The sequence below is a fragment of the Eupeodes corollae genome, chromosome 1 (genome assembly GCF_945859685.1).
Source record: "Eupeodes corollae chromosome 1, idEupCoro1.1, whole genome shotgun sequence".
NCBI lineage: Eukaryota > Metazoa > Arthropoda > Insecta > Diptera > Syrphidae > Eupeodes > Eupeodes corollae.
In genome coordinates, this window is record NC_079147.1 from 152,733,193 (window position 1) to 152,744,130 (window position 10,938).

Genomic DNA, 10,938 nt, shown 5'->3' on the forward strand with positions numbered 1-10,938 from the left:
GACAGGTGTCGAATTCCAGCCCAATACTTTTGAAACCGAAAAGTGGATAATCCGTTACTTTTGATACTGCTTCCGTTAACTCTATCTTATCTTACTTTTGATATCTGTAACGCTTTCGCGACGAATTTCCGTGAGTCATTTGTTAATAGCCCTCAAGAAGTTGATGAAGTATATTTTCATAATAATCACACTTTTTCGCAAACTAGCTGTGCTACAGAGTACGGTCCTTGATCTTTTATCTTCGTTGAATGATGACTGCTCAGCCGGTCCTGATGGTATTCCCCCGATAGTACTAAAAAAGTGTAGTAATGTTTTGGTTGAACCCCTTACGTTTTTATTCAAACTTTCCCTAAAAACAGGCAAATTTTCCAGTATATGGAAGAAGTCATTTCTTACACCAATTTTCAAGAAAGGTAACAAGTCGGATATAAGCAACTACAGGCCCATTGCAAAGCTTTCTTGCATTCCTAAAGTATTTGAACAAGTTGTTTGTGAAAGCGTAGCATATTTGAGTAAAAATATCATTTGCGAACAGCAACATGGTTTTGTGAAAAAAAGATCAACCGTTACTAATCTCCTCACATTCTCAAACATATGTTCAAACGCTTTAGAACAAGGTTATGAAGTTGACTGTGTATACACTCACTTTTCTAAAGCTTTTGACCAACTAAGCCACGAAATTATTTTATTTAAGCTTAAGGCTCTTGGTTTTCCACCATTTTTCTTAGCTTGGATTAAGTCATACCTTGAAAATAGATCCTACGAGGTAAAATTTAGAAATTGTCTTTCAGAACGTTTTGTTGCTCAATCTGGTGTTCCCCAGGGAGGCCATCTTGGCCCTTTTCTGTTCATCCTGTTTATTAATGACGTATTGTCATGTCTACGCTCAAGTGAACTTCTTATTTTTGCTGACGATATGAAGATTTTCAAAATAATAAAGTCAAACCATGATCGTATTCTTTTACAAGCCGACATTGATAGTTTCACATTTTGGTGTGGGAAAAATAGCCTTTTACTCAACCCTTTAAAATGCCAGACTATAACTTTCACTAAAAAACTAATCAGTAACGTATTTGACTACTGTATATTACAGCAAAAACTCTATCGTGTCTCCACATTTAAAGATTTAGGTGTACATTTCTGTTCCAACTTAGAGTTTACACATCACATTAATGTTATTGTTAATAAGGCAAGTTCTATGCTTGGTTTTATAAAACGCTGGGCAAAGGAGTTCAATGATCCCTATGTTACCCTTTCTTTGTATAATTGCCATGTTCGTCCTCATCTTGAATATGCTTCGCAGGTATGGACTCCCTATTACGAAATTCATAGAAAACGTATTGAATCAATTCAACATAATTACATTCGCTTTGCCCTAAAAGGTCTTCCTTGGGAAGATCCCTATGCTCTGCCTCCCTATGAACATCGTATTCTACTTTCTCAAATGCAATCTCTCCATCAAAAGACGTGTTAATAATGACTTAGTATTTTTTCATCAACTCATTAATGGTGAAATTGATGCACCTTATTTGCTATCTTGTGTACATTTGAATTACCGGGGCGGAACTCATCACCTGCGCACGGTATTGACTTCCATAGAACTAACTATGGCAAGAATGAAGCTTTAAGTCGAATGAGCATTTTATATAACTTAAACTGTTCATCGATAGATTTAAATTTAAATAAGGTGGGATTAAAATCATTGTTTAGAACCAGCGCTCCACTATCGTAATTTTTTGTTCTGTAATAGTTAAATGCTAATTTTGTTTTGTATTTTGTGCGTGTGTTAGGCTATATTTGTATTATTTTTTACTAACAACTAACACATGCACTTATGATGAGCCTCTGATCGTAGTTTGACGCTTGCTATAAGCTTACTACTTTCTGAAAATTCTGAAGTGTAAAAAAAAAAAAATCTTATGAATTTAAACGTTTATGTGAGAAGGTTTTCTCTCTCTTCAAATATAATCAAATATAATCCACTCTAACTATTTCTTTCGTAGCCCTAGTTGACAATATGAACAATTTAACAGCTCCCATTGTTAAGAACACAGCTCCCATTATTTAGGACACATAACATTATACCTTTTTATTTTTATAATTGTCGTTTCTGGGCTCTTAGGACACCAGCTCCCATATATTTTTGCCCATTTTCCTTTGTTGGGTGTAAGGATAGGATATTTTTGATTGCCGTTTAAACATGCTTTTCATAATGATTAAATTTTGTTGGCCCCTTCAAAGGCAAATATGGCGTTTACATATCAGTATTTTTACGTCAAACAAATTTAGAATACGCGTTTTTCATACAAAACGGATTGGCCCTTTAATAAACTTTGAAATGAGTTTTTATTTGAATCCATCAGAACTCTTACTTTTATAATTTTATTTTAAAATATTCTTTGCATTCAAAAACATAATTTTTTGGTCATCATTTCTTACATTGGACAACAAAAAACACATTTTTTACATTGGACTCGGTTTTGATCATAATATGCGTAAAAGCTTCACACAAGAACTTTTCAAATTCCAGTATTGAGAATTTTGACATTTGTCGACGTATCAAGGTCCCTAGAATCTAAATCAATCTTATTTTACAGATAATAACATCGAAAGACTCAGAAGTACTTTAAAAAATTAAGTGGGTGTTTCTTCTACCATAGCAATTTTTAAAAAGTAAAAATATTGGTTGACCCAAAATATCTCGCGAGCCAATAACTCTAGCGACTTCAATAAAATGTTGTACTATACAATTTAAACTGTTACCAAACTCTTATAATTTTTAACAAAATTCGGTTGACGATTATTTTTTAAATCAATAAAAACTTAACAAAAATGTTTTGTCTTCTCGAATATTTTACGAACAAACATTTCATAATATCCTGAATAATTTTCTGTTTTTGGAATCTGGTAAAGTTTTGAGAAAAATCGGTTTTGGACCAAAAATATCAGAAACAAAAACTGATATTGAAATCAAATTTATTCTATCATTATGTAAAATATTATTGCTAACTTTTAGTTAATTTTTTCGTAAAATGTTACTGACATTTTTGTACAAAACACAAAAACAATAAATAACTTATAAGAATTATTTTTCGACTAAGTATTATTAGAACAAAGAATGATAATGTCTTATATTTTTTTTATCTCAACAATTTATTGTTACTAATATTTCGTGGGTACTACCTCTTGCGAGGAATTGACAAATCCTTCAAGAGTAATTCTTGTCATGAAAAAGTGCTTTCTCAAACTAGCCGTTCGGATTCGGCCTTAAATTGTAGGTCCCTTCCATTCCTGACAACAGTACTCGCACACAGGAATGGTTGAGAGTTGTAAGTCACTAGGCCCTGGTTCACAACGGAATGTTGCGCCACCCCATTTGATTTTGAATATTTTGTTAAAGTTTTGGAAAAATCGACAGACTAATAGCCTCTTTTTATTGTTTTTTTTTTAACTCCTAAAACATATGAGTTCAATTTACAAAATTCATCTAAGATGTTGTATGTTAATGCTAAAATGGAGCGTATTTAAAAAACTAATGGAATACTTTCACAAGTATACTGTGCCTTGCATTCATCTGAGAAAAAGCTTAAACTGGAACTCCTGGATGACAAAAACATTAATTTTTATACAGATGGATCGAAGGCAAATGAGGGAGTTGGTAGTGGTGTGTTCTCAGAAAAGCTTCATCTAAGCATCTCATTGCGCATCCCTAATCATTCTAGCGTCTTCTAAGCGGACATTAAACGATCAAAGAGGTTCTCTCCTGGCTAAGAGCAAACGTCATATCAACTTCTGATATCCGCATCTTCTCTGACAGTCAGGCTGCTATTAAATCTCTTGACGGTGTCTCAACCAAATCTCGAACGGCCCTCGATTGTCGATCGATCTGTTGGGTGCCGGGCCACAGAGACATCACAGGAAATTGTAGAGCCGATGAACTCGCTAAAAATAGAACCGTCATACCTTTTTCACCTGAAAGGGAGAAGATAGGTATACCGATAGCTACAAATAAACTTCTTCTAAAAGAAACGGCTTTTGGGATAACAAACCCAAGGAAACATGCGCAGCCACAAAACTCATATGGCCTTCACTGGACCTAAAGCGCTCTAAATACTTGTTATCTCAAAGCAGACTTCATATTATCTCCCTAATAGGTGTCCTTACGCCACACTGACTTGGTGTAGCCTCAAATGACTTCTGCAGGAGCTGTATGGACGAGGAAGAAGAGGAAACAACCTCTCACCTTCTTTTCACTTGCCTGCTCTTTCACTAAGACGCAAACTTCATCTGGGAGACTTCTCTTTTGATAATCCCAGTGAACTAGCTGAAAAGGATATCAAATATCTTCCTCGCTTTATACAAAGCGCAAAATGGTTCGACTAGTAAGAAGTAATTCTCTAGATTCATGTGGTATCACAATGGAGATTTTCTTTTAGCCTGAATCCGCAGCCACTTTAACCTAACCTTAGCTTAAACTGTCCTTAGTTAGCTTTTGAATCTGATACATATTTATATCCTTTAGATGGATACGTATTTTTTAACTTAACTAAAAGGCATTGAATCAAATTTGTAGGCGTTTATTTTAATAAAATTGTATGTTATTCTAACTGTGTGAGCAACCCCTTCCCCTCCCTAACTAAACATCTGAATCATTCCTTACATAGACAATAATAAGAGACATTGATAATTAAAAACACTTATGTTGCTTTAAAAACAAAAATGAATCTAATTTAAAAATCAGAATCAAGTTCCGAAAGTGTGAATAGTTTTCCAAGTACACTTCCTTATCGGTATGCACCTTACACTCACAGAAAACTCAAGCTTGCGGAATGAATTTCCAACAGGACATTAGGCATCTCATTCACCCCTTCGTTTAAAATTAAATACTTTAAAAATATATATGTTTACAATTTCATTTGTAAAAACAAACTAAACATTTAAACTTAACTTTACGCATGCTTGTAACCAGATGGAACCGAATAGAAGACAAGACGGCGAACATGTAAGTTTGGTTCAACAAATAAAAAACTTTTTATTTGCCGCTGGCCTGTTGTTATTTGTTTTTTTCGCTCCGCTATTGATTAATATTATTTTATTGTGTTTGTCCTTTTTGCTTACTTATGAAAATCATTAAAAATTTGTATTATTTGAAACAATTGAAAATTTTTGTTTTTCAGCTGCAACCAAATAGTGCAGCCGGTTCTGGTGCCTTGGAACACGATTCTTGTTGCTTATATCGACCGGTACCGAAAAGCGAACAATGCCCGGGGCCACTTCCTCTTGGAGTGGCAGTCATCGATATGTCGGTGCATTTGTTCGGATTGATTTTCCCCAGAGTTGCTAATAAGCATCGCCTGCAGATGCTTGATCATTTTGGTGAATGTATCAAACAAGCCAAGAGTTCGCGGCAAGAAGCAGTTCAGATGAACATTTTCACTGCTCTTCTGAGTGGATTGAAAGGTCTAACCGAGAGCAAGAGTGGAATGGGACAGGAAGATGTTAAGAAGAGTGCAACCAATCTAATTATTGGTGCATTGGTTAGTTCGAATTCAACACTTCGATGTGCAGCAGGGGAAGCATTAGGAAGGATCGCCCAAGTTGTCGGAGACTCACGGTTTACTGCGGAGCTGGCACAAAATAGTTTTGATAAGTTGAAATCGGCTCGAGATGTTGTCACAAGGACTGGACATTCGTTGGCTTTGGGATGTCTTCATAGGTATGTTGGTGGAATGGGATCCTCTCAGCACTTAAACACAAGTGTATCAATTCTTCTGGCCCTGGCCCAAGACACAAGCTCGCCGGTGGTTCAGGTGTGGTCACTTTATGCTCTTTCACTGATAGCCGATTCAGGTGGCCCCATGTTCCGTGGGTATGTGGAGGCAACACTGTCCCTTAGTTTAAAGTTGCTTCTTTCGGTGCCACATTCAAATGTAGATGTACATCAATGTATTGGTCGAGTTTTGAATGCTCTTATCACTACCATGGGACCGGAACTGCAAGGCAATATGTCTTCCATCATAACAATGCGTTCTTCTTTCATGTGTGCTGCAGCTGTTATGCAAGCGCATGCTGATCCTCTTGTGCAGGCTGAAGCAACTGGTTGCCTACAGCAATTGCATTTGTTTGCCCCAAGGCATGTGAATCTATCATCATTGGTGCCGACTCTGGTAAAGACATTGTCGAGCAACTACTTGATGCTGAGAAAAGCCGCAGTAGCATGCCTAAGACAGTTGGCTCAACGAGAAGCCAAAGAGATCTGCGAACACGCTTTGACCCTGACAGCAGAAGAATGTCCAGGTCTTCTTATAACCGACTCTGGTCTTCCGGGAGTGCTTTTTGGAATGCTTGACTCCGAATCTGACAGCGAGATGATAAAAAATATCCACGACACAATAACTTCGATGTTGCAAATGCTGGCATCTGATAATTTAAGCTCTTGGTTGAGTCTTTGCAAGAATGTCCTGACAGTTGCCGTTGAAACGTCTACCGATGAAACTCAGAAGGTCGAACTAGTTGACGATAACGAGGATGACAACGAAAACGATGATGATGATGATGTGACGGAGTATCATGCTGAAGAGAATACAAGCACACATCCTGCCGTTCAGCCACGTTGGCCTACTAGAGTATTCGCTGCAGAATGTGTGCGAAAGATTATATCTACCTGTGAGTCTGCGAATCCAATTCACTTTGACCTTATCCAGGCTAAAGAAATGCAAATGATCAAGAGTCGTGGAGACTATTTGATCCTTCATCTATCCGATTTGATTCGTATGTCATTTATGGCTGCTACAAGTGATTCAGACCAGCTTAGGCTAGAGGGACTTCGAACTTTGCAAGAAATCATTGATAAATTTGCTGGTGTTCCTGAACCAGAGTTTCCGGGGCATCTACTGTTGGAACAATTCCAAGCTCAAGTAAGTAGTTAAATGTTGATAGTTTGATTTTTTTATTGATAATATATCGTTTTCCTTTAGGTTGGAGCTGCCCTTCGACCAGCTTTCTCTTCTGATACCCCATCTCATGTCACCGCAGCTGCGTGTGAGGTTTGCTCTGCATGGATAGGATCAGGTGTGGCCAGAGATTTGAACGATTTACGTCGGGTACATCAGCTGCTTGTGTCTAGCTTGGACAAGCTACACACAAAGACAAACAGTACACAACTGTATAACGAAAGTATGGCGACGCTTGAAAAACTTAGCATTCTGAAGGCTTGGGCGGAAGTGTATATTGTGGCTATGATTGGAAATGGGTCTGCTCCAGCAAGCTTATTGCAGAAAAAACTGTCAAGCAATGCAAATAATATAATGCTGATGGCTGGCCCCGGGTGCGATTCGGAGGATGGAGAATTCGGGGAGTTCGAGAGCCGTGGTGAAAGCTTATTAAACTTAGTAAAACCGGAACTGGGTAATCTCTCGACGCATTGGCTAGCTGCATTGAAGGATCACGCGTTGTTGCTACTACCTTCAGAGTTTCAAAGTCAATTGCCACATGATGGTGGTGCATTCTACACAACAGACACAATCAATTCCTCAAAGCCACACTATCTTACTTCCTGGCCACCAATTTTATATGCGGCTGCACTCTGGTTAAAAGGTGGTGGATTTGATGAGCAAGAAAATGCCAAGAACGAAAAATCGAATTTCGAAAACAACAATGCAATTTCACACGGCTCCCTGTCGGCCGATCGTTTCCACATGATTTTTGGCATTTGTATGGAAGCTCTGTGTAGTACAAGAACAAGTGAAAAGCCCAAAAATGTTATAAGCTGTCTGCAGAGTTTGTACACAATCTTCGATTCTCAGTGGGCAAGAAAAATGCTTGTCAAAGACAAATCCCTAACAATAGAACTCTGCAACGTGCTTCATCGACAGATTCTTACCAGAGATGATCTTCTTGTTCAATTGCTGTGCATGGAAATTCTTAAACAGAGTATCACCGCCGCAAAGGAGTCATTGGATGAAAAGAAAAACGAAAAGTTGTCTAAATGTCAGAACGATAATGAAGCAAAAACAGATCTTGGCAAAGAGCTGGACAACTATGGAGAAGGTGGCGAGCAAGGTGATATAGTACCCGGACAATCGCATGTCTATGCTGTTCTTGAGGTGTGTCTGTGTGTTTTTGTTCGGCAAATTCCATCGATGAATCCAAGCAGCAATAGTAAACTTACAACGGAACAATTAAAAAAAGAAATGGCTTTGAGAAGTGCCATCCCAGGAGCCAGTTTGTTGCCCGAAGACAATGGAATGCTAGTGGCCAGTGGATTGCAGTGTGCCGAAGTACTAACTGAATTGTGTTCTCCCAGAGGAGCTCTGTCTATTCTTCCAACGATTCTCTACATGACCACCAGTATAATCAAAGAGATCGCAACAAAGTCAGCCAACGACCCGGCTATCCTTGCCAATACCGGTCCGGTTCAGTCAGCCTTGCACTGTTTGAAATCTGTCTGCACCGACAAATGGGCAAGTGATGAACGTGCAGCAACCGAATGGTATAAACTTCTGCAAAGCTCCTTGGCCAGTATTCTTGATTTGACAAAGACTGGCAGCGAAGAACGCAAAGTCGACGAAGTAACAATGATGCTGGCTATTGCTGTTTTTATACTCCATACTCCGACTAGTGTTGTTGCAGCGCCATCATTACAATATCCCTGCATAAATCATTTCCGCCAATGTGTCCAAAGTGAAAATCAAGTTGTGCGACTCAAGTGTATCCAAACAATCCGCTCCATTTTTGCCAAAGCCGATCTTAAAGTTGCCACACCTTACATTCATGCTCTAGCACCACGTATCATCGAAGGACTTTATGTGGAAACAGCCAAAACACCACGCAACGAAAATGAGTTGTCTATAGTGTTGGAAAGTGTTATGACTGTTGAGACATTGATTGAATTAGCCGAACCACAAAATCGTAAGTTTTTTTTCATCAAGAATTCACTTAAAAAAACAAATTTGTTTATCCCTCCCGTATTTTGTTTTTACTTTTTCTCTCTCTCTCGCATTACCGACATTTTTTTGTCACTTCGATATTATTAGGGAACTTAATGCAAGGTAATGATGGGTTTTTGAATTCAACTCATTAAAATGTAGATAATTTAAAAAATACATATATATATTTGTTGTGTTGTTGTTATTGTTATTCTTTGTATGATATAGACATTGAATTTTGGAAAAAAAATGTCATTATCAGCATATTTTGAAAGTAAATACACCATCAATCTTATTAAAATTTATATTTAAAGTTATATTTAGATAAAAATGAGTATTTAATTTGTCAATAGGTGTCATGTGTTTATTACTATTTCTCTTATTTAACGATACCTGTGTGCAATGCACAGGCCTTGAACCACCCCCGTTATTGCCCTTAGCTCGACGAAATTCTTTACAAAACTCAAACAAGCTCCAGGATTTAATTATGCCCGTATTGGACTTCAACACGAAACATGAAGCTTTTTGCCACGTCAAAAGTGCATATATTATTTTATCAGGACTTAAAATTTAAAATACAACCTCCGTATTGAAAAAAGCTGCTTTACATCGAAAAGTTATAGTTTAAAGATCTGAAAATGGAGTAAAGACCCCGACGACGTTTCTTCGTCAATTCTTACTGGCATAGAAGAACCCAGTTGCAACGTGATTTAAATTGATGGTGTATTTACTTCAGACGTTTCAATAAGTTGGTTACAACAATCTAATAAATTTGAAATAAACTTTTTGCACTGTGTATAATCTATTTTCGCACATAAGATCATTTCCACCTCACCTTTCCACCCTTCTTCCTTTAAAATTGATTCTAATAATTAAAATGCTTAACTCTACTCCCAGGAATACAGATGTTGACTCTCTTAGTACCTGTTCTCATCAATTATCTAGCAGAACCAACAAAACTTCGTACTCTTCCCAAGTCTCAACGTCAATTACACGAGCAATCACTTCAATGGCTTATGAAAATCGGACCGAAATATCCCCAGGAATTCAAATCCCTTATGAGTCAATCACTTGAGTTGCGTCAAAAACTTGAAGTTGCCGTCATAAATAACCAACAATCAGTGTCAATTACGAATCGTAACAACAATGATATTCAGAATGGTAATAAGCCGGGATCAAATGTTCAGAAACCAACTATCAAGCTAAAGACAGATTTTAGTAATTTTTCCTAAAGTGGAAAACAAAAATTGAACATAATTTTATTAGCATTAAAGACCTACCTATTGTTGTATGGAAATAATACATAACATTCTCCAAGTGCAATAGAGCTGGTCATCAAATTTCTTTTGTGATTAATTTTAATTTTCTTAAATATTTTTTTTTGTTTTATTTAAAGTAGGAAAAAAGTCGTGTTTTCAACTAAAAACGAAACAATGTTATTAATTCTACACAGATATATCTATGTATACATAAATAAATTAAAATTTATATATAAGCAATTAAAAATTTAAATATACGGGCAAAAAAATAACATATTATATGCAATCTATATCTTTATGCATTAAAACAAATTAAACATGAGTATGTTATTTTAAATTAAAATATTATAATGTATGTTATAGAGCATTTAAAAATAAATAAACTAAACAAATCTAAACTAGTAATTTGGTTTTAATGTAATCATTTCTCTAGAAATATTTGAGCAAAGTTGATTTTTCCTTAAAACGCTATCGTTGCATTAGCATCTCAAAAGTATTCCCCTATTGTTCTGAATCGGCGTTCTTCATCGCTGGCAAAACCACTGCTTAAGCTTTTCCATCTTTCCTACTCTATAGGTCTCTTTCCGAGTGGATGGAAAACAGCATTTGTACAGCCTGTCCCTAAAAAAGGCGAATCATCCTCCCCCTCTAACTATCATCCAATAGCACTCACGTCCCTTCTTTCCAAGGTCATGGAAACGCTGATTAATTATCAGTTTAAGAAATATCTTGAAGAACGGAAGCTTCTTAAT

At 36.8% G+C, this 10,938-nt stretch overlaps 1 protein-coding gene across 5 annotated transcripts in view; it reads left to right on the plus strand.

Moving 5' to 3' along the window:
• LOC129943466 (HEAT repeat-containing protein 5B) overlaps positions 1-10,200 on the plus strand; it is a 56,397-nt gene extending 46,197 nt beyond the window's left edge. For 2 of the 5 annotated variants that reach the window (XM_056052946.1, XM_056052942.1), the window contains exons 6-10: positions 4,970-5,002; positions 5,178-6,917; positions 6,978-8,910; positions 9,036-9,050; positions 9,825-10,200. In XM_056052946.1, coding sequence (XP_055908921.1) covers positions 4,970-5,002; positions 5,178-6,917; positions 6,978-8,910; positions 9,036-9,050; positions 9,825-10,159 — 4,056 coding nt within the window. In that variant the 3' untranslated portion in view covers positions 10,160-10,200. The remainder of the gene's footprint in view (positions 1-4,969; positions 5,003-5,177; positions 6,918-6,977; positions 8,911-9,035; positions 9,051-9,824) is intronic. The other 3 variants (XM_056052943.1, XM_056052944.1, XM_056052945.1) reach the window with 3 other exon arrangements.
• The last annotated feature ends 738 nt before the right edge of the window (positions 10,201-10,938 follow it).